Source organism: Micropterus salmoides, unplaced genomic scaffold (assembly GCF_014851395.1).
Source record: "Micropterus salmoides isolate LMB-PRFRI ecotype aquatic unplaced genomic scaffold, ASM1485139v1 Ms_hic_scaffold_7, whole genome shotgun sequence".
Classification (NCBI taxonomy): Eukaryota; Metazoa; Chordata; class Actinopteri; order Centrarchiformes; family Centrarchidae; genus Micropterus; species Micropterus salmoides.
The window spans coordinates 15,311,524-15,336,043 of NW_024044459.1; the positions used below are offsets into that span (position 1 = coordinate 15,311,524).

A 24,520-nucleotide genomic window follows, 5' to 3' on the forward strand; every position below is an offset into this window, starting at 1 on the left:
ATTCATCACAGCGTTTGCTATTGTAGTTCATTTTTTAAAATGCTTTGTTTCAGTTTAGTTCAGTCTTTTTTTTTTTGGGAATATGGGACTCTGCTGCTTTCTCCCACCTTTCGCCCGCCATGATGCCAGGTGAGGGGCGTGGGCTGAAAACTGGCACAGCTAAGAAACTGGAATATAAGATTTCACATCCACCCAAAATACTACTCTTGTGTAGGACCTAGGAAATAAATTGACAACGACTTTTACATTTACTCTATAATTTTAGTGTATTTTAGTAAGTTTTGCAAACAGACAATACAATTTCAATTATCATTTTTTGTTTTTATGTTTATTTCAGTTAACGAAAATGTTTTTTCACACCTAGTTTTCCGTTAATGATAATAACGTTGCTCTGGAGCTTGCAAGGATTTATACAGCTATCATGTACTGTTGACACAAAGACCTTCCAGCAGACTGTGAAATAGGTGGAGTTCGCCTTTATGGATGCTCTGTCTCCACATAGGCCACCATCATCAACTAACACTAAAAACAAGTTGATAGTTACTACGGGCAGTTACTGAAACCAACACAAATACAGTGATGTGTAGTTTTACTTTGCTTGTTTACAGTGGTACACTTTATAGGTTAAGTGCAAGTTGACAACTAAAGACACACAGTTGAAGTCATGATTAAATCTGACCCTTGTGGTAGATTTAAATGAAAAAGATAAACAAGCATCTGCATATATGATGATATATTTTGATATATATGTGTTATTAAGGTAATACACTGTGTCTTAGGCACACGTTGCTTCAAGATAAACTATAAAAAGTGACAGTTGTTGCAAGAATAGAAGGAATGCCTACTTAAGTGTTTTTAAAAGTGTAAGGCACTGCTCACAAACCATAATGCATAAATCACAGAAGGAGCTGAGGTTTAAGTTATTGCCAAAAATAAAATAATGCACTTCCTTTTTGACAGAGAAGTGTCATGCACAGTGATTATACCAGTTTGTTTTCAAAAGAAGTGAGGAGATACAGGGTTAAAGACTAAAAAAAAACACAGGTTAATGCTTTGCTGTTTTAGCCATCATGACACCACAGATTAAAAATAAAAAAACATATCTTCTAGTGAAACAGAGTGAAAAATACAACTCATTCATAAAAAAGAGGCTACTTATGTACGAATCAAAAGGAATGATTGTTAAGTGGTGGTTATTGCACTTTGTTTGGTGAAAATATTTGGATTATAATAGATTTCATATACACAAAATAGTTGCTAAGATATTGCTTTTGAGCTCGTTCACATTTAGAAAATAAATACGTCAACAGTTTTAAAGAAGAGTGGTTTTGTTGCATATGCAGTCTTTAAACTTTCCGCTGTCTCATTGAAGAACTTCCCTCTGATCCGTTATTTTCTTCCTGTGACCTGATGAGGGCACAAAAATGTGCATCATGAAAAATCACAAATATATTCAAACATTTAGAGAAATTGGCACCATTCCCACAGTACTCACGCTGTGTTAGTTTGGTTGTTCATCGCATTCTCTGAGAATGAGGCAGATCATTTCAAGTTAGAATACAACATACTCCACACTGCTGTAAACATGAACGTTCGCATGCTGTCTGACTACCTGCTGTGTTGTCTTTCTTGGACCGACTTCTCTCGTAGAGCAGGATGGCGGCGACCAGGATGATCACTTCGACCACGATGGCTATGAAGGGTTTCAGAGGCTCAAAGAAGCTGATGACCTTCGAGTAACAGTCACAGTACACACATGTAAAACTACTCCATTACAAGTGAAGGTCCTACATTCAAAAGCCTACTAAAATAGAAGCACAGCAGAATGTACTCAAAAAGTGACGTATAATTCCATTACTCCATGCAGAGTATAATCTAATATTGACGTGAAAATTAAATGTAAAATGATTACATGTGATTCAGAGTGACAGATGAGAAGTGCAGCACCCTGTGTGAAAGTGTAACAAGAGATCACTTTGTGAGAACTTATTGCTTTTCTGCTTAATGAATATTTCCATATTCAATCTTACATGTTAGTCTTTTATACCTGTGTAATGAGTAATCCTGCTCTGCTTACACACCAACATCACATTTTCTCTTACGCTGGTGTAAAAGCGGTCCATTTCAGATTATACTGGTCCTCAGTTCCCCAGGGTCAGGGTAAAACAACATGGGGGCAGTTCTCTACTAGAGGACGGTGGGCTCTCATGCCACCCCCATGAAGTCTGTTTGTGACAGTTTGGACAGAAATATGCAAACCAGTAGCCCGTTGGAGGTCATTTTGTAGGGCTCTGGCAGTGCTCATCCAGTTCCTCCTCACAAAAAGGAGCAGAGACTGTGCTGGGAGACACAGCTAACCATCTTTCGACAGCACATATGGATGTGCCGTGCTGTAGAAGCTGGACTACCTGTGCAACCTGAATGGACTGCAGGTACCACCTCATGCTACCAGTAGTGACAAGGACACTAGTAAAACGCAAAACTAGAGAACAATCAGTCAGGAAGGACTAGGAGAGAGCAACTGTCTGTGGCCACCACCTGCAAAACCATTCCCTTTTTTGGGGGTTATCTTGCTGTTGCGGGGCATCGTAGTGGTGCAGCGGTTAGCACGGTCACCTCACAGCAAGAAGGTCGTGGGTTCGAACCTTGGTCGTTCAAGGCCAGTTAATTAAGGGTTAATTGGTGACGCTAAATTGTCCTTACGTGTGCCTGGTTGTTTGTCTATGTGTGGCCCTGCGATGGACTGGCGACCTGTCCCGGGTGTACCCCGATGTCAGCTGGGATTGGCTCCAGCCACCCCGCGACCCTGTACGCAGGATAAGCGGTTGACGATGGATGGATGGATCCATAGACCGTATATTACTGGACGAAGCCACCCCGCTGATTTGAATGGAGAGCCAGTTTTGGACCAATAAAATACTACTACAGGGTTACTTCCTGTTGGCACCAGTGTCTACTGCACATGATCGCACAGCATAACCGTTTAATGACGTAGAACAATGGCAGAAACACCGTAATTCTGGTAGCTGCATGGCTGTGCCAACAAAAAGTTTCATGGCTCAGTGTGTTTGTCTGACTCGGATCGTCACTGTTTAATCAGCCCACCTGCAAGGTTCACCTGCCAAACACCAACGCAGCGTCTCCGATTGCTGTGATATTTTTTTTGATTGCCGAGAGTTTATAATCTAATTAATATGGTTACATCTCTCACGTGCGCCAGGGTGTCACAGGGTTTGGACGTCATTTTTGGGCCTACATGGATCCCTCCATGCAGGCTTTGGTCTGCTTCACTGTCTGTTCTCTGGCTTACCCCCCTTGGATGGATCTTGCTGTTGCCTCTCCAGTGCACCTGTTGTCACTTTCATTTGCACCAAAACTGGTGTCGCCGATTCACAATTGCATATGCTTCCTAACTGGACAGATTGATGTGTGTTATACTGTGATGACGAAGTGTTCCATTAATCCTTAAGTTTTTTGAGCCGTGTATTTAAAATAATGGTTTTACATTAGATGTGCTGTCATTGAGGAAGATATATCGACCTTGTGAGGGCAGGTATCGGCCGATGCAGATTACCTCAAAATGCCAGATATCGGCATTAATATTAATATTGAAGCATCATTGCGTAAGAAGCATTTTACTGCTGTAGCTGGTTGAGGTGGAGTTTTATATACAGTTAGATAGATGAGTCTAGTGGTTCCCAGTATAAGGGTCACAAGATAAATCTGAGGGGTTGTGAGATGATTAACGGGATAGACAAGAATAAAAAACAAAGTTCTGCTACACAAATTAGTATGACTCTTTTGGACTTTTCTCCAATTGTGGCTTTTTTTGAGAAATATTGGAGAGTTTAACATCTCAAGCTGTTGTTAAATTTGAACCCTTTGAAAAGTTTACAGGGGAAATGTGTTAACTACTCATAAACAACTGAGTGGCCCCAAGAAAACACTGTTTTTGTTATAGGTCACAAGCCCAAAAGGTTGAGAACCATTGGTGTAATCTTGAAAGGTAACAAGTAAATACAGCTGTTAGATAAATATAGTGAAGTAAAAAGTCCAATATTTCCTTCTTGAATGTAGTAGAATTATTAAATACCATAAACTAGAAAAACACTTAAAATTGCACCATGACTGACCTTCAGCTCCACGTGGCCCATCGTGGTGCTGAGGGGGTACACCGCACCACAGTAGTACAAGCCGGAGTCAGCCTCTGTCAGGTTGAACACCTCCAGTTTGGTCTTCCACTCCACGTTTGTGATTTTATATCGGGTAGATTCTGCACCAGCGAAGATCTGCTCCTAGAACAAATTTTAGTCCAACAGGTCAGAAGCCAAGTTTGGGTCCTTGAATTTAAAGGCCCTGCACACCTGCCCAGATGTTTTCAGATACGTGGGCTGATGAGACCTCTGCACAGGTGTGGAATTACACTGGTTGTAAGTGAAGTCAAACTGCAAGCATTAATAAAAATGATAAAGGATTTAGCTGTCCTGCCTTAAAAAGGTGAAGAAGACGTCCAATCAGGCAAATAAGTGAAAACACCTGTTTACACCATGCGTGTGTGAAAATGTTGAAAATGTGTCAATTCAAAAGTCACCAGCGACACAAATGTCACTTAAAACCACAGGAAGCTCTGAGCAGATCACCCACCTTGTCTGTACCATTTGCTTTGAACCATTTCCAGCTGCTGGGTTTCGGTTTGGTTTCTTCCATTTTACATGCAATCACCACAGAGTCCGCCACATAGCTGACTATCGGCTTATCTCGCATCTCACCAATCTGTGGAGCTGGTGTACAACAAGAACAAAAGGCACAGTAATGAGAAAATGGCACGGCATTTTGTACCCTTCAGACATAGTTACCCAGTGTAAATATCAATATTCATACACACACACAGCCTTGCGAAAGTATTCGGCTCCCTTGAACTTTTCGACCTTTTGCCACATTGCAGGCTTCAAACATAAAGATATAAAACTGTAAATCATGAAGTGGAACGAAATTTATTGGATATTTCAAACTTTTTTAACAAATAAAAAACTGAAAAATTGGGCGTGCAAAATTATTCAGCCCCCTTAAGTTAATACTTTGTAGCGCCACCTTTTGCTGCGATTACAGCTGTAAGTCGCTTGGGGTACGTCTCTATCAGTTTTGCACATCGAGAGACTGAAATCTTTGCCCATTCCTCCTTGCAAAACAGCTCGAGCTCAGTGAGGTTGGATGGAGAGCGTTTGTGAACAGCAGTTTTCAGTTCTTTCCACAGATTCTCGATTGGATTCAGGTCTGGACTTTGACTTGGCCATTCTAACACCTGGATATGTTTATTTGTGAACCATTCCAGTGTAGATTTTGCTTTATGTTTTGGATCATTGTCTTGTTGGAAGACAAATCTCCGTCCCAGTCTCAGGTCTTTTGCAGACTCCATCAGGTTTTCTTCCAGAATGGTCCTGTATTTGGCTCCATCCATCTTCCCATCAATTTTAACCATCTTCCCTGTCCCTGCTGAAGAAAAGCCAAAAAGTTCGATTTTGGTTTCATCTGACCAGAGCACCTTCTTCCACATGTTTTGTGTGTCTCCCAGGTGGCTTGTGGCAAACTTTAAACGAGACTTTTTATGGATATCTTTAAGAAATGGCTTTCTTCTTGCCACTCTTCCATAAAGGCCAGATTTGTGCAGTATACGACTGATTGTTGTCCTATGGACAGAGTCTCCCACCTCAGCTGTAGATCTCTGCAGTTCATCCAGAGTGATCATGGGCCTCTTGGCTGCATCTCTGATCAGTCTTCTCCTTGTATGAGCTGAAAGTTTAGAGGGACGGCCGGGTCTTCGTAGATTTGCAGTGGTCTGATACTCCTTGCATTTCAATATTATTGCTTACACAGTGCTCCTTGGGATGTTTAAAGCTTGGGAAATCTTTTTGTATCCAAATCGGCTTTAAACTTCTCCACAACAGTATCTCGGACCTGCCTGGTGTGTTCCTTGTTCTTCATGATGCTCTCTGCACTTTAAACGGACCTCTGAGACCATCACAGAGCAGGTGTATTTATACAGAGACTTGTTTTCACACAGGTGGATTCTATTTACCATCATTAGTCATTTAGGTCAACATTGGATCATTCAGAGATCCTTACTGAACTTCTGGAGAGAGTTTGCTGCACTGAAAGTAAAGGGGCCGAAAAATTTTGCACGCCCAATTTTTCAGTTTTTTATTTGTTAAAAAGGTTTGAAATATCCAATAAATTTCGTTCCACTTCGTAATTGTGTCCCACTTGTTGTTGATTCTTCACAAAAAATTACAGTTTTATATCTTTATGTTTGAAGCCTGAAAGGGGGCCGAATACTTTCGCAAGGCACTGTATATATATACACACACACACATATATACACATATATACACACACACACATATATATACACACATATATATACACACACACATATATACACACATATATATATACACACACATATATATACATATACAGTGAGGAAAATAAGTATTTGAACACCCTGCTATTTTGCAAGTTCTCCCACTTCACATCACGGAGGGGTCTGAAATTGTCATCATAGGTGCATGTCCACTGTGAGAGACATAATCTAAAAAAAAAGGTCAGGTCTCAATGATCCTAAGAAAGGTGAGAAATCAGCCCAGAACTACACGGGAGGAGCTGGTCAATGACCTGAAAAGAGCTGGGACCACCGTTTCCAAGGTTACTGTTGGTAATACACTAAGACGTCATGGTTTGAAATCATGCATGGCACGGAAGGCTCCCCTGCTTAAACCAGCACATGTCAAGGCCCGTTTGCCAGTGACCATTTGGATGATCCAGAGGAGTCATGGGAGGAAGTCATGTGGTCAGATGAGACCAAAATAGAACTTTTTGGTCATAATTCCACTAACCGTGTTTGGAGGAAGAAGAATGATGAGTACCATCCCAAGAACAGCATCCCTACTGTGAAGCATGGGGGTGGTAGCATCATGCTTTGGGGGTGTTTTTCTGCACATGGGACAGGGCGACTGCACTGTATTAAGGAGAGGATGACCGGGGCCATGTATTGCGAGATTTTGGGGAACAATCTCCTTCCCTCAGTTAGAGCATTGAAGATTGGTCGAGGCCGGGTCTTCCAACATGACAATGACCCGAAGCACACAGCCAGGATAACCAAGGAGTGGCTCTGTAAGAAGCATATCAAGGTTCTGGCGTGGCCTAGCCAGTCTCCAGACCTAAACCAAAAAGAGAATCTTTGGAGGGAGCTCAAACTCCGTCTTTCTCAGCGACAGCCCAGAAACCTGACTGATCTAGAGAAGATCTGTGTGGAGGAGTGGGCCAAAATCCCTCCTGCAGTGTGTGCAAACCTGGTGAAAAACTACAGGAAACGTTTGACCTCTGTAATTGCAAACAAAGGCTACTGTACCAAATATTAACATTGATTTTCTCAGGTGTTCAAATACTTATTTGCAGCTGTATCATACAAATAAATAGTTAAAAAAATCATACGTTGTGATTTCTGGATTTTCTTTTTTAGATTATGTCTCTCACAGTGGACATGTACCTATGATGACAATTTCAGACCCCCTGCAAAATAGCAGGGTGTTCAAATACTTATTTTCCTCACTGTGTGTGTGTGTGTGTGTGTGTGTGTGTGTGTGTGTGTGTGTGTATGTATATATATATATATATATATATAACAGTATATATGTCTATATATATTACAGTGTATATATATATATATATATATATATATATATATATATATATATATTACAGTATATATATATATCTCATGAAAGGATGTGATCTGTACCTGCCAAAACAAAGTCTATTTTTGCTTCACTTCCAAACACGCATGAGTAATTTCCAAGGTTTTCTTCACTAACAATGTTGAACCTGTAAAGCAAAAATACATTAGAGATATTATACCAAAACACATTGTTAAATTTAGGGTAAACGTCTGTATATAATAGGATCCACAATTCTTTTTATCAAGACATGACTAATATGCATTAAAATGTGCTAAGCTTTCAAGTAAATGATATAAAGTCTTTATATATTTAAATAAAATAATTCTAAACTACCCAGCGACCCTGTACGCGGGATAAGCGGTTGACGATGGATGGATGGAATTCTAAACTAAATTTAACTACCAGAAATAAAGATTTTTTTTACAATTGCAGTTACAGACCGGCAGTGCCGACTGATAAGTTTTCAGACATCCAACTCAACTTATAAAGGTGTGGTAAAGGAGAAAAATATGAAATTGGTATAAAATGTAATATTATATGCAGATAATACACAAACATGCATTCATTTGAAATATCAGACAACACAGCACGCAGTGGATAGGGGCATCTACCTATCAAGACAGACTAATTAGGATAAAAGTGTACTTTCTGAATCACGTGGATTGAATAATGAAGTACTTACACTGTCTTGAGATTATACTGCTCATTCTCCAACTGCACTGTGAGATGGCTGTCCTCAATTTCATCCCCATCTTTTGTCCAGAACGCAGTTATGTTTGGTAGTTTGTTCTGGTTACCGGTCCATGTACACTCCAGTGCTAGATTGACGGGGTTCAGTAGTTCAACTTTCTCAGTGTGACTCTCACCTGTGTGGAGAGTTGATTTCAAACACAGACATGATGGACAGATCAGACACATGCAACACTCATTGTGATCTGACAAAACACACATCTCTGCCATAACACTGCTCCATTTTACAGCTAAGATTGTCACCTCGTCAAAATGTTCTGCTGGAGCTAAATGATCCCCTAGCATAAACTGCAGATCAAGCTGATCAAGACTGATATTTGAAAACAGTTACCTTTAAGAACAACGCTCCGTTCATCTGTTGGCAAGAGATTGATGGGAACAAGCGGTGGGGGCGTTGGGCCAGGTGTCTCTGACAGGAAAACAAATATTTACAGTAAGAACAGGCTACATTTAATAACATTTAGTAAGGCAAAGTTGTTTACTTTGGTAAAAATGTGTATTAAGGAAGTTGTGTTCTTGGGTGTTTCTAAGTTGGTGGTAGTCTATGAAGATTCTCAGTCATCCAGGTCATAGTTATCCAACAAAGGTTAAAATCAAGGGCAACTGGACTTGGTTGAAGATACTGGAAGACGTTTCGTCCCTCATCCACTTCTTCAGTTCTGAAGAAGAACTGAAGAAGTCCTTTGGATGAGTGGTTGGTGGGTTTTATTGCGATAACTAGGGTGTCAAAGACAACTGGACTTCTTTAAGACGTTTCACCCTCTGGGTGGTTACCTGGGTGTTGCAAAGTGATTATTAGGTTGCACAAGGTGGTTTGCTTTGTTGATACTTGATATGTATTGATGATTGATTGATTGATCTTCACACTGCTCCTTTTATACAAACAGATGTAGCTCAAGGTCATTGTTGAGCACAGCAATGAAGATGAAACACAGACAAGCTAAAACAAACAACTAAAATAAATACACACAAAAATATCTCAAGTGCAGGATCAAACGTAGAAATGTATTCAAATTTGCAGTGAAATAAATACAGCTATTTGTTTCCTTAAGCCTCTGGAGATTAACCTATTAACACTGAAATCATGTTTTTTTAATTCCCTAAAGACAAAAACTACTCGAGATATTACATCAAAGATAACTGGGTACATCCAGAGGTGACTGTAAATGGATAGCAAGCATAAAACATAATGCATTAAACTGAATGATCAGTTTGCCTGAATGATGATCATTTTGATATCCCTCATAACAGTTACTATATAAAAAAGCCTTTTAAATCAGATTTCTTTCTCTCTTTTTCTTCTACACACTGGCACTGGCAATGCTTACATAAGTAACTGCTCTTGGGGGTTTTTTTTATGTAGAGTTTCGGTGTCCCGTGATGATGCAATTGCTTAGTCTTTTTCACCCTGACAAGAATACTTTTTGGGGGCATTAAAAAGGAAAATAATGTGGAAATCCTATGACATTCTACACCTCACACAAGGTTGCAGGTCATTTAGTGAGGAAAAGAGAAGACAGAGCAAGGTTTTAACACAACCACACACATTCAAAATTAAACTCAAAGAGCCATTTACTTGTATTGATGTGTCTGCAGAAGACGAGAAGCAGCTGGATCTGAAAGAAGAGCTGCTTCCAGGTGGCTGACATGATTATTTTCCTCTCTGTCCTCTCCGTGGGCAGGTTCCTCACTCGTTCTCTCTCCTGTCTCTGCCTGCTGCATCGTATAAACCAGCCCACCCCTCCTCCTTCAGCTGCACAAGTGACGCAGCCATGATATCACCCTGCAGTCTGTGGGTGGCTGACTCCATCCATTATTCAGTCAGACTGGGTTCTTAGCTCGGTGCTGTGCTGCAGGGAACAGAACATGCTGAAATAAACACTCCTGTTCTTTGAAGCTAAATGTCGCTCAGTGTGTGATACATATATTATCATCTGTCCTGATCTGAGTGCTATTATGTTGCTGCTGCGGAGACTTCTGCAAGGTGCCACTGTTATGTTGAAGGTCACATGACCTGCTTGCCCTCATGAAAACATCCTGGAGAGGAAACTATCGATTTTTCATACAATCGTAATTTTTTGAGCATATTCTAAAACAAGGAATTCTGTTATAGATTATCAGATAATGTACTCATAAATTACAGAGTAGATTTCCAAAGAGCCACTTTTCAATCTTTAACTTCTACATCTACTTGAGTAACTCAGTTAAGAGTGGTTCTGCTTGAGTAGCCGCTCTATCCACCCCCAGAAACAAAACCCCTGTGAGCAATATCTATAATAACAGAGATAAACGCAGTCATGTATGGCATCATGGATGCACACGGGCACACACAGCTCTCGCTACATCGCACACACTCCTTGGATTAGGGATATTTGTAATCAATTTCTTCACCAGACTGTGTCCACATTGGTTTGGTACCATTCTCCGTCCTTTCCACATTAATTTGTTACTAAATTCCATTATGTTTTCACAGTTGTGTGTAAAGTTCCTTTTCATCCCCTTTCTCAACTGTTTCTTAATAAGTTGTTCCTCTTACAAACAAGTCTTACCCTGATGAAGACATATTGTAAAAGCAAAGAAGGGGTTGAACTGTTGACCTAATTTTCAGCTCATACTGTCACAGTGTGCGTCCATCCCAGCACAGGACTGATGGCTTCTTGTGTAAGGAGATTAATTCTGCACGTGCCACATTGTCACATGTAGAAATAATACAGCGGGACTGCGGCAGCCCTCAGTCTGTGCATTCTTACGATCAGGTCAATCCAAAAGGAAAATAAAGCAAAGAGTGCCTTAAATCCCAGCAGAAAAGTGGAAAGTTTCACTGAGGTGCGGAGGGAGACTAATAAACAACAATGATATAAGAGAAGCTGATGACATTGGAAAATGCAGGCCAGAGAGTCGGGAGGGGAGAAGCAGAAGCAGCTGCTGGAGGAAAATTAAGTCCAAATTTACTGCCATCCTGTGGGGGACAGCTAGAAGACAGAAAAAACAAAGAGTAATAGCTTTGTGGAAATAAAATTTCTGCTGGCTGCCTTAGATGTTTATTAACAGCAGAGGGAGCTCTTCTTTGTTTTCTTCTTCTATACTAGTTACATATGGAGGGATTATGCAAAGGTTTCCAATTATGTACTTGCAACGAGGGCAGGCAAGGCCTTATATGCAGATTGCTTAATCCTCTATCTTCTTTATCGTAATGCCCCTTTAGTTTGTGCACATTTGGCTTGTACTGTTAAACCAACCTTTGTGAGAGGTAAAATCCCAGCAAGTTTACACAAGGACTGTGACATGTCTGATCTTGACAATTACCATCCAGTATCTTTGCTTTTGTGTTTGGCAAAAGTAAGAGAATCAAAACGGCCTTGTGGTACAAATATGACAGTTTACACTTTTTCATTGTTGTAAAAATGTATTACCAAAACTCAAGAACAAAACGTCAGTGTACAGCTTGTTGAGGAAAATAATGCTTATAACTTGAAGAATATTATAAAAATAAAACATATGTGGTCACAACATGTAACAGAAAGAGCAGCAGTAATCCCGATACACCATGAGACAAATGACAAATATCGATGACATCCACCAGCCGTTTCACTGCTGCTGAAGCTGCAGACTGTTGATGAACACAGTCTGAAGCTCGGTGATGTCGTCACTGGCCTCTATAGGGATGCTGAGCCTGCCCGGTGAGCTTGAAAGCCCACCGGCTGAGTCGTACGCAGGTTCATAGCGAGACTGGCTGAGGTTTTCGTAGTACGAATCCCCACAGCCTCCCACTGCACCCTGAAGATGCTCGTAGACGTCCAGGTAGTGATGTTGTGGTGACAGTCGGCTGTAGTCCTGGGCCTGGTGCGCCCCGTGATGGAGGTGGAGGCGGTGTTCAGGGCCAGGGCTGTGACAGGGGCTGTGACAGGGGCTGTGGGATGGGCTGTGAGGCATCAGACACGTCTTCAGGCAGCTATTTCGCCGCATGGCCCGGTGCAGGTCCAGTCGGGCGATCAGCGGCTTGCCAATATTGATGCTTTTGGTCCAGTGGACAGGATCGTCGTCCATGGCTGTGAAGGTGCCCTGGAGGCACACGGTGAAGACCAGTTCCTCCTGTTGCATGCAAGAAATAGAAGTATTAAGCAACATAACAGGATCCCTTGTCATAAATAAAAAGTCATGCTAGAGCAAAAAACATGCTCTAGCATGACTAAAACATCTGAACAAAATATTGAAGAAATATTTTGCATGGACAGTCATTATGTCAGAGCGCGAATCCTTCTGATCTTTTGTCCAGTGCCACCAGCAGGTCAAACATTTCCTTTATACACCAACAGCAGCGCCCATCAGCATCAGCTACACTTTGTGTTTGATGCTAAATAGTGCATGCTAACATGCTAAGCTAAGGTAAACATGGTTAACAGTATACCTGCTAAACGTCACCATTAGCATTCTGTGCAGTCTCTTAGCTTTGTTATGTAATCACGAGACGACATGCTTCCTTAATAGGATAATAAAAAAAACCTTAAGGCACATAACAAAAACTTTCAGAACTTTTTGGGAAGAAGAGTATAAACACAGTTGTTTTGGTTTAAGGAGGCTGGGTTTTCACACAGTATTATATACTACGATGTCTTGTGACAAAGTCATGTTGAGTCTTTACCCTGAGCTTCTGCAGCGAGCTGACTCTGGTGTAAAGACAGTGCTGCGGCAGGCTGCTGGACAGAAAGTAGATCCCTGTCTCCTCCGGAGTCTCTCTGTTCATCTCTTTAGGATCCACGTCGAGGTCCTGCAGTAAGGAAAAGAAGCAGGTGGCAGTGTACAGTATGCACATACGTACTCACCCACCCTCAAATTCATCTTGGGTGGAATTGCAATAAGTCTGAAGTGAAAAAGTGAATTCTAATTAAATTCTGATTTAATTATCTAATTTCCCTACAGAGGTCCTGTTAGACCGGTAAGATAGAAAAAAAAAAAAATAACCAGAGTTCATGACAACATACTGACCTGTGAGAAGTCTGTGACGTGGGCCTGGCAGAGGGACATGTCCTCGGGCTTCTTCACGATGTGAGTGTAAATCACGAGCACATTGGAAAACTCCGCAGCAAAGCCCAACTTGATCTGAGCCCCGCAGTCAAAGTTGAGACACATACTTTCAGGAAGCTCTGGAATAAAAATAACCAGACATTTCAAGTGCTATATACTGGACTGACTTCAAAAGCTGCACCTGGTTTTCACGCTCCACTCCCAAGTCCTCATGTTATGTCATATTTAAACATTTTTTTAAAAATGCCCATTAGCCCAATCTGTTCACTAATAAATTTTTTGTAATAGTTTGTGAATATTTATTGATTTATCATAAGACACATCCACTTTGTGCGTTTAATTTCAGCATTTTGCCAGTTATCCAGACGCTTTTGACTGAATAGAATATTTTTTGCGTGACAAAAAAATTCACACCTTCTCTTCTTTGTACGAACAGTCAACAAATTACATAACAACAAAAAAGTCTGTCTTAAATGATTAGTTTGAAATGACTAATAAACGTCATTGTTATTATAGAAAATCACCACAAAAAGTGCGGAAAAGTCTTATACAGCAGAGACTCGCAACCTGAGGTCGGGATCCCCAAAGGGATCCCAAGATAAATCTGCGGTTTCACAAGATAAGAAAGGACAATATATATTTCTGATACACAAATACATGTTTTTTCTGACTATTATCAAAATCTTCTAATGAAATACTGGCTTCTAAAAATCTTTACCTTTATGGGGTCACAAGTTTCCTCGCTGCAAGACCTAGTGGCTTCTGCTTTCCATAAGCAAATATTTATTAGCGGACGTAAGAGGAAGAGGTGATAAGGTGATCAGGTGATTCTCGCTGTTCTGTGCTTGTTGTGAGTGAGTACTGTGTGCTTCAGCACCATTAACCAGAGTCAACATTTGACTGAGCGTCCAGCACTGAGCCGCCATAAGCAAACGGGGGCTTCCTAGTGCAGCGATAGCAAGTAGATAAACAAATGTTTTTAAAATGAAGTCCAGAAATCGCGTTTTAAACTCACCGTGAGCCTTGGCCCATTGGCGGCTGTGAGCGTGAGCGAGATCAGCGCTGTCGCCGGGCAGAATAGGATCAGTCAGCGCTCTCCTCTCTGACAGACTACTGCGGATCTCCAGAGCCTGCTTCCCCTTCGTAGCATCAAACTGACCCATGTCTGAACACCAAAAACATTCATCCATCACATGTCAGCCTGTCTCGACTGTAACGCCTCACAAAATGTCCCAAACTCCCATTACATGAGTTGAAACTGGGTCCAACCAAAAGCGTTTACAACACTGCAGGAAGCACTTTTATTTTAAGTACAATTAATTTGCCCACTAGGAGCTAATGTTCAAGACATTTCTTGTGTGTCTTCTAAACGTTGTTTAATGGTAAGGGCATTTTACAGAAACCTCAAATCATAAAGGATCATTAACCATCCATTGAAAGGGAAACTCCATTGTCCCACAAGAAAGCTGATACAATTGACATTAATAATACAAAGCAAGCTAATTTAAAATTAACTTTAATACTTTTCTATTGGAAAAAAAAAATACACATCCTGTGGGAATTACAGAAACCATAAACAGTCATATTTTATAAACAAATACTGCAAACTGGTCTTATTGATGGACAAGGTGATTACAGAATGTCAAGACTACAGTAAATAATCTTTCCTTTGCATATATTATATTTCTGATAACTATATTTTTCACCATTTATCTCAGTACTTCTTGCAGGGCTACAGTATATGTGATGTTTTCATATATCATGTTTATGTTCGTCTCTCACCCTCTGCGACTCTGTCGAGCACCACGGTGATCTTCTCATCGTCTAGCAGTCGTTTCTTCAAAAACTTGACAAACACACCGTTGGTGAAGCCACTGGAGCTCAGCTCGAAGGCCTCGGCGTCTTGGCACCTGAACAGCCAAACAAAGAACGTAACATTTTATATTCTTGTAAAACAGAGAGTGTGGAAATGTAGTTTTGAATGATAACAGATGTTTTAAACTTACGTAGCGTATCCAAAGACAATGTTGGCCGTAACCCTCAAGACAATGTTTGGAGTGCTCTCATCATGAATGTTCCTGGAAAATTAATAAATCTATAAACCTTTTAACATGCAAACCCAGGCGATAAATCACAAACAGCTCAATGATGAAGGGAAAATAAATCCTTAAGGGTCCTGCCATGGAATCACACACAAAAACAAATGTGTATAACATAAGACCAACGGGGGGAACGTTCGGTCAATCTCAGTTACATGTGATTAGACTGAAAGGAATGACCCACAGCGTCCAGGACTCACCGCTTCCTGCACATGTCCAGCAGGAAAACATTGAGGCCCGTCTCCTTCTCCTGCATCAGCTTGAGGATGCTCTGCACACACAAACAGTTGGCTGAGCGGTACGGGTTTGGGGCGTCAACCGGCACCATGAAACTATTGCCGTAGTTCTCGTACCCATGACCAGCGTAGTACAGCAGACCTACAGAGGGAAGTGTGTACTTCAGTTCTTCTTGAAACATAAGTCATGTAATGTGAGTATTTCCGGATCTACTACCACATCCATAGCCACCCACGGGTTTGTAAAATCCCAACGAACCATACACTCCCTTGTGAAGCAGCAACAGGAACTCATCAACAGCGTTTCTCATCTCTGACTCTGTGAGGTCCAGCAGTGAAACCACCTGGAAGTTTAGCTGCCGCAGGAGGTTGGTGAGGTCGTACACGTCCACCATGGGAGCTTTGAGCTGCGGGTGGTTCTGGTAAGACAGGTTGCCGATCAGCAGGGCCACTTTGTCAGTTGCTGGGAGGGGACATGGGAGAAGGAGAAAACTATACTGTTAAACTACGGGAGGGAGGACAACTCGTACAGGACAATTTGCATCAATGACATTTATTGTTTCCATGGTGTATTGCGATAGTGGTCAAGTCCTGTTTTCTGGAAAGTTTACAAAATCAAGTGATGAATGTGCTTTCTTAATATTTGGGCTTTTATACAATGGTCCAAATGAGTGCACTGTATATTTTGAAGTTTTCTCCAACATAGAATACATATATAAAATAGAAAATACAAGTATTGTTAAAACAACAACAACAACTAGTTAGCTCAGATTTTCTGGATTTTCCCTGCTAAAGCCTGTTCGCTGGCTGAACTACAAGTACAGGAGGTGAACAAGTTAACAGAAACTACAGCCATACAAATACGGGATATTTGAGGCCACTACTTTTAAGTTAGAGAATTCAATAAATATATATTAACAAATAACATTTTTACATTAACACATTAAGAACATATTTTTGATGAGGATACTTATTAACTGACTGTACTGAGTTTGTTTTTGTTGCAGCAGGTAGTGAAACTCAACTACACTCATTTCTAACCAGTCAGTGTTGGTGAGGATTTACGTTCGTGTCGTTTGTTTAACTTGCCCGCCACATTGATCTATCTCAATTTAATGTGGTTTTGTTGTCTTTTGCTGTGTTTTTTTGGTTGGCTTTTACTCTTGATCTTACTCTTTAAGCTGTACTTTATCTGTTGAACAGGACAAAACAACAAAAAAAATTCCACCTTAATGTCAATAAAGATCTGTAAAGAACTGAACTTTACATAAATTCACAACGTTTTTAACGGATACGCCAGTTATTCAGGCAGTGGCAATAAAAATTTAAATAACAATGAAATGCAGAGAGGAAGGAAGTGGGTTATATTGTGGTGAACACAAAACACAATGACATTTGCTTCCATGTAATACACCAGCCCTGCAACATATACTGACACTCTGTGTCATTGATTAGAGAAGCTGATTAAACTGTGTGGTATTATTCCGTCTCGGTGCGGCTACGGACATCATCTGTTACAAGTTTCACATCTTAATTTTGGTGTTCATGTTGAAAAGGGAACTGACGGTAGATCAGGACAAAGATCCTAATCCGACACACGGTTACAGAGGGGACATATAGAGAAACTGTGCCTCAGGCATATTAATCACTACAGTAAGTAAAGTTATAAAAACATATTTTAATAATTCACTACAGTTTTCATTAAGAAATGTGTCAAAATAAACTTACCATAAAGTTGTTCTGGAATACTGTTTAGAAAAAATTCACTGGAACCTAAAACACACAACAGAGGATCACAGCAAGTGTAGGAAAACGTGTTCAATAGGCGTGTATAGATACGTGATGAGTATGATTACTCTTACCTCCTCCAATGGCGTAAACGTCATCTAGGAATCAAAAATACAAATACTTTACTAACAGATAAGCTGAGCATTTTTACGTCGGTGTTAGAAAAATGTTCTTTTGATTCAGGTAAAGATGATTAGTCAAAGGAAGGTAAGCCTTACAGAAGAAGAGAAATCTACTTTTCATGCAATCAAATCAACTAATCACAATTAAATTTGAGAGTAAGGTTAGAGTTACTCTACGGTTTTCTTATTGTCAACAACAAATCCCATGAAAAGCATTAGTCCACCTCTCAATTCTTTCTCACTTCCCTATCCTGTCTCTGGCAGCCTCACGTGCTCTGGTGTCTACTGATGACATTAATATTCAGGTCACTAATATATGGTTTCATTTTTGAGAAAGGCCTGGCTGGTCACTGTAGTTTTAAGAAAACAAGAGCAATTTGAGCATTTGTTGGGGACGAAGGATGGTTTACACATTGGCCCACATTGATTCATGGGATTTGTTGACAATAAGACAAATACAGAATATAGCCATCCAGCCACAATTAGTTGAAAGTAATGACATTAGTCCATTGATGTGGATTATTCAATTTAGAGTTATGTTTAACATTTGGATGCAGCAAACGCCTACTAATTGTCACTCAATTCCCATTAGATACACCATGCACCAGTCCCTTCAACTCTACCTTCAGAGCACTCCATTGCCTCTGATATCTGGACAGATATCCTTGGTGCTTTCAGCCGAGAACAGAGCAAATCATCACTCAGACATTATGACAACAGAGCTGGTTTTACTGGACTGTAAATGCAGTGTCAAAAAATACACTCAAGTGTGACATACCTATCACAATGTCAACTTCATTGGTCCACATTCTCTCAGTGCTGCTGCTGATCTCACAGCGGTACCTGCCGTGCTGATCCTGCATCACATGAGGAATCTGAAATGCGCAGACATTTTTTATTAAGCCTTAGCCCGTAAAAAACATAGGATGGAAAATTAGTGAACAGTGGTAACAATTTAGTGAACTTCAAACGGTAAACTCAAACCAAACCAACAAAACACCAGTCCGCGTGTTCGAGAAAATTGTTTCCAAACAAGAAGTAAAAAGTCAAATTGTTATTACAGCGCCAGGATTATAAATCCTCTCCAACAACCACTCCTCACCAAAAGTTTCCTCTTTGAGGCGTTGGGGATTGGGACTCCATTTCTGTGCCATTGGTATCTGGGGATCGGCCGTCCCATGGCTCCACACTCCAGCAGCAGGTTTTCCCCAACATGTAGCCGCTGGGACTGAGGTTGGATCACCAACTTCAGCCGACCTTCTAATGAATGATAACTCTGCCCTGGTGATTGGGGGGGGAGACATCATTAGTACATTATCAACTTGTGACAGAGTACCGTCCCTTCTGTTTAAAATGCACTTGGACTGCCATACCAACGAGCCTGGCTCTTTGGCGTTGGGGTCAGTTAATAATAATAATAAAAAGTAAATAAAATAATAATACATTTTATTTCTATAGCGCTTTTCAGGACACTTAAAGACACGTTACCATAAAACCAGTACGTTAAGTACATTTAAAAGTTGCATGTTTAATAAACTGTAGACCCGTGTTGGAATCAGGGGAGGGGGGGTTGCTCTCACCCGTCACTAGACAACTACATCCAGATAAAACATTCTGACTATTTTTGGGGAAAGTGCTCGAGTTAGGGATTCAATTCCAACAGAAGTCACTTTTCAGAAATGTTTCCTGTCCAGCACACAACACAACAAAACCGCAAGTGGGACTGCAGCATCTTACCGCAAGACACAGCAACATTCAGGACGTCCACCTGAGCCCACTGGCTGAATTCAAAAGTATCTCCACAGTTGACCCTGCAGATGTAAAAGCCGGCATCCTTCAGATGGACTGGACTTATAACCAGGTCTGGAGATGAGTTGTTTGGCACCTTAGGGGGTGAAAATGTGAATCCATTTAACAATACACAAGGTGTAATATCCTTCCAGCCCAAGAGAAACAGCAGTCCCCATTAGCAGACTGAAATCTCATCTCCGTAGCCCCACTTCATACCCTGTTTCATGTTTACACGGTGTGTTCAATAAAAACATGAAAACATAAAATTGTTTGTGTGGTATTAGTTTAAGCAGACTGTGTTTGACTGTTATTGTGGCTGAAATGAAGATCAGGTCACAATTTATGACCAATTTATGCAGAAATCCAGGTATATCTAAAGGGTTCACATACTGTAATTACTACACACCGTAAAACTTTGATTAATAGGGCTTTTATTGGCTAAAATCACTGAATTCACCCTGCCTATATTTGGGACAGGCTTGCTGTTTCTGTTCGATGAACTGAATGATTGAATTGTGGGGAATCTAACTGATCCAACGATGTGTAGCATGTCCATACTGATCATATGTTTAAACATTAAAATTTGTATGCACTAAGCAGCTTAGTGGATACAAAGTCACCCTCTTTAGCAGCTTAGAAGCTGCTAGAAGCTGCTAAAGAGGGTTTAAGAGGTTTTATACAACCAAAGGACTTCTATAAAAACCAGACTAGGCATTTACTGGAGACCTACGATTATTTGTCAAAATGTGTTCCCACACCAGGCCAGTAAACGGGGTAGGCAGCTATTAGTGTAAGTTTCATGGTATGTAACTTTCCCTTTTAAAATTGTGGATGGCCAGCTCTAAAGGAAACTGGTTTAATATGTAAGTGGAAAGGGGAACAGTGTCCAGTTCATTTTCAGGGGACCAACATTTACATAAAACGTAGCACATTTAAAAGGTTGTAATGTGAGAATTCTGCGTTTTTATGTAAGTTAAGAGTCTTTTTGGACACCCGGCTCCTCTATCGTAGGACGGGAAGATATATGACATGTTTTGCAAAATTAAAATCTGCTAACCAACTACTGAAGAGTACATTTAATATTAATTTTACACAGCTTGTAAATGCAGTGTAAACATCATGGAAAGCTGAAAGACTATATTGCTTTTTGTATTTAAGTTCCTTTCTGAGGCCTCTGACGTGGACAAACTGAATGTCTGAAATGTTTGCACAGGGTGTATCAGTTTCACATCAACCTTATGGACTGACATAGAAACAAAAGGACAAAAGTATGAAGAACAGAGGAAACAATGCAAAACATAAGCATAAACACAACCAAGAGGTTTATCACAAAGGAAAGGGAAGGTAGCATGTGTGTGATCGCACCTCTTCCTTGGTCTTGAACCACTGGTACTGTACTGGAGACTTGCCCACCGCGTGGCAGCTGAGGCGCAGATTGTGGCCAGCTACAAGAGCCACCGACTGAGGCTGAATGAGGATCTGCAAGGCTGTACATATAAGGGAACTTTCACTTTGAATTCAAACGTTGGCACACATATTTAATTAATGAACAGATTTTAGATGGGTTACATAAGTGTAGCAAAGATGAGACAGTTTCTGTGTAAAGCTGACATGTTTCCAATTTCAAAAACTAACTGAACCCTGCTTGCAAAGACAAGCTTGTAGTGTCACTGGCTGAAATCTGGCCTGGCAATGTACTGTACTGGAAGTATCATCCAAACACCATAAAGTCATTAATCCCCTTTACGCCATAAATACAACACACAAAACAAAGCTCAACCTTGTCTGGATACTTAACAACATAGTATACAGGCTCAGAGGCGGTTTGAGTGTACCTGATGGTTTCAGGCACTGCAGGGCCTCTGAGTTGCCCAGAGTGTGGAGGTAGTCAATCAGGTGACCCGTGGTGCAGCCTCGCTCTCCCATCAGCCTCAGCAGCATGCGGCTCGGGCTGCCCTCCAGCTCCAGCACCTTCAGAGAGCACATCTCCATGTCGTTTGAGCTGCAGAACGGTGCAAGAAATTGACAGCACATCATATTTCAGACATCAGAATCAATCGATTGTGTTGACAAATATGAGGAATTTCACTCAGGTCGTCAGCAGCTCTCAATAAAGAACACAAAGTGAAGAGCCAGGGAACCAGGGAGTGAAGACTCAGGTGTAGTGGAAAATGTATTTATTACATTCATTGTATCTATTAAATAACTAATTCAGCTGTGTTTTTAGACCCTCTAGATCAGAGGTTCCCAAACATTTTTGTCAGATGTACCCCATTATCATACCCCTTTTTATAGATTGGATGGCTTTATGGTATTGTTCAAGGGCATTTTTTAGTAGCTTTGGCCAAGTTTACTACTAATTTTTACTACTACCATTTGGAGCGACACAAACTGTACTGTACTGTACTGTAGGCTATCTTTATTTTTAGCTTTTTGTTGCTTTTCTTATCAAAAATAGTCAACTTGCAACTGACTCAAGTTGGTGGAAAACGGAGGATAGTCTTGTCCAGTCTGGTAACTGGGCTACCCATTGGGGTTCAAGTACAGTCACTGCTCTAGATAAGCATTTGTTTACAGTAGGTTTACATTCTTCAACATTACAATGTCCTTCATATCTATTATGTTATCTCATCGTCCTGTATTATAAAATACTCCTTCACATGAGTATATACATGTGAAACAGGCATTAGCGTAATGTTCTTGCCATACAGTGCATAACACTGTCTTCTTGACGCACACAACTAAACTACTTGGGACTGTAATTCTAAAATACATTAAATAGACGGACGTTACCTATAGTTTTGGGTGTCATATTCCGATTTTAGGATTGTTTTAAAACATTACAGTGATTTTATATAGTTTACATCCCGTTTGCGTTTCAGCTTACCTGACTTTAAACCGTCTGTCACTGCTGACTATGTCTCCAAGTTTTCGCCATCCTTTATTGCTGGACTTGTCCAACACCTCACAGAGCTTCTTCACAACCGGCTCTCTAAACAGGCTGATATTTGTGGACCGCTCCAAAGATTCAGACATGGCAGCCAGCAAGAAAGGTTTACCATAAACGCGTTTCTCTCCGACTGGAAACTCTGGTGCTACACTTGACAACAATTCACTATAAGACAAAAAGTCCACTTCCTGGAAGAAGTTGAAAAAAACACCTCTACTGACTACATTGTCACGGATTTCCGCGCACGCAGCTGTGGGCCGCTTTTGCCAAAGATTGTGTGTACGTCAAGATAAGGCGCTCTACGTTCTTTTGCAGGTTGGCTAAAATGTAAGTCGTAAAATTTTGCCAACACCTTTTTATACCTCCTTTCAGTATTTATACACATGTCAGATGAGTGACATGAATGATGGTAGGTATAAATTTTCACTTTCCATTAAGTAGGCTACCTGTTGTCAGTTGTCTCTGGCTAATGGTGCCTTCCCGTCAAAATTGGAGGTCGGAATTTCTAAGTTGAAATTTCCAACATTCCGACCTCCAAGCATTCCGGGTTCACGACGCCAGACTGTAAGGAGAAAAAACAAACAAAAACCGTGAAAAACTGGTGTTTCTTTGCCAAGTGTACAGTAGCCTACCCTTGATGTTAATTAAAAAGCCATTTCAAAAGCTGATTTCAGAGATTGTTTACCGTAACCAGCTACCAAACCATTGGCGACATAATTCAACATCAATTACAGAAGAGGTAGAGAACACCATAGAGGAGGAGGAGGAGGAGGAAGAGCAGGAAGAGGAGGAGGAAGAGGAGGAGGAAGAGCAGTATGGAGCAGAGGAAGAGGTGAAGGAAGAGGAATGGTAGGAGATGGAGGAGGAGATGGGATAGGAGTAAATGATGAGATGAGGAGTAGGAGGAGGCAGAGGAGGAGTAGGGCGAAGGAGGAGGTGGAGAACAAGAATCTCTGGCCTGTCCCAGACCAAAGACAGGATGCTGGGGCAGAATAATTTGTTGTTTGGTGTGACATACTGTACAGCACACTAAGGAATAAAAAATGAGCAAATGTTTACATGTGTTATTTCTTTTGTTGTGTTCATCATGTGAAAAGGTTTTTGAGGGGGAGAACCACAAGCAACATATTAATAACCAGTTTTAGTAGTATTGTTTTGAATTTGTCCCACCAGTGTGTAAAACTGTGTTGTATATTTGTGTTTGTGTTTGTGTGTGTGTGTGTGTGTATTTTTGAGTGCCTGTGTGTTATGTCTGAAAGCAAAGTTTGGTTTTTCATTAAGATTGAATGGTTTTGAGTGGAAAGCTTCATTATGACCTGAAAATAGGATGTTTGGGGAATTAGGTGAGAAGTTGTGTTTAGTGTTTCAAGAAAAAGAGGCATAATTTCAGGAAATGTGTTCAAGCAATTGAGAAAAACTGTAACATTCAGAACAGGTTTTACTATAAGACAGCATGCATTTTTTAATTAAATACAGGTAAATATACTTCACTTTGCCTTTTAGTTGATGGTTTACCATTTACAACGTACGGTGGTTTTGAGTGGCGCTCTATTGTACTTTAGAGTTCCGAGTTGTCTGGAATGCAGCATAATAAAAAATAATAGCTAATCTAGCAGGGCTAACCGTTGCTAAATATTAGCTAGCTAGGTATGGCTGGAATAACAGTTTGCGGACGTAGCCGGAGGGACTTTGCAAAGTTGAATAGTTAAACCATAATCCAGTTTAGTAAGGTAGTTGTTGTTATGTGCATTTTCAGTAACTAGCTGCTGGGTTAATTTAGATACGCCATAAACCACGGGTTTGACTGTTAGCTTATTAATGCTAACTAGATGTCAATAACCGTTATCTCCTCGTGTTTCGTCTTGCAGAAGAGGCTTTAGTATGAGAGGAGTGACATTCCGTTTATAATATGCAAATAAAACATATCAGAATATATCACTGCATTAACTAACTAGCATTATCGAGGTTTCTATCGATCTTGGCGGGGTTAAACAAGACGCACCTTCTGCACTCACTGGCTCTC

At 40.6% G+C, this 24,520-nt stretch overlaps 2 protein-coding genes across 4 annotated transcripts; both read right to left on the minus strand.

Moving 5' to 3' along the window:
* Window positions 1–247: 247 nt before the first annotated feature.
* emb (embigin) lies at window positions 248–10,214 on the minus strand. Its single transcript, XM_038704313.1, has 9 exons — window positions 10,063–10,214; window positions 8,818–8,895; window positions 8,419–8,602; window positions 7,799–7,881; window positions 4,645–4,781; window positions 4,134–4,295; window positions 1,613–1,730; window positions 1,496–1,526; window positions 248–1,407 (listed from the first exon to the last, which is right to left on the minus strand). Exons 1-9 carry the CDS (start codon window positions 10,133–10,135, stop codon window positions 1,347–1,349), a joined length of 927 nt encoding a protein of 308 aa, XP_038560241.1. The 5' UTR covers window positions 10,136–10,214; the 3' UTR covers window positions 248–1,346.
* Window positions 10,215–11,872: 1,658 nt separating this feature from the next.
* malt1 (MALT paracaspase 1) lies at window positions 11,873–23,066 on the minus strand. Of its 3 annotated transcripts, none has more exons than XM_038704309.1 (17): window positions 22,944–23,066; window positions 21,383–21,549; window positions 20,913–21,034; window positions 19,494–19,641; window positions 18,859–19,037; window positions 18,535–18,631; window positions 18,380–18,427; window positions 17,709–17,732; window positions 17,575–17,619; window positions 16,106–16,309; window positions 15,811–15,988; window positions 15,518–15,589; window positions 15,294–15,421; window positions 14,527–14,676; window positions 13,473–13,630; window positions 13,129–13,254; window positions 11,873–12,578 (listed from the first exon to the last, which is right to left on the minus strand). In XM_038704309.1, the coding sequence occupies exons 2-17, from the start codon at window positions 21,537–21,539 to the stop codon at window positions 12,075–12,077; spliced, it is 2,340 nt and encodes a 779-aa protein (XP_038560237.1). In that variant the 5' UTR covers window positions 21,540–21,549; window positions 22,944–23,066; the 3' UTR covers window positions 11,873–12,074. The 3 variants fall into 3 exon arrangements, with proteins under 3 accessions (XP_038560237.1, XP_038560234.1, XP_038560235.1); XM_038704306.1 differs by lacking the exon at window positions 22,944–23,066 and adding an exon at window positions 22,435–22,758; XM_038704307.1 differs by lacking the exons at window positions 18,380–18,427; window positions 22,944–23,066 and adding an exon at window positions 22,435–22,754.
* Window positions 23,067–24,520: the final 1,454 nt, after the last annotated feature.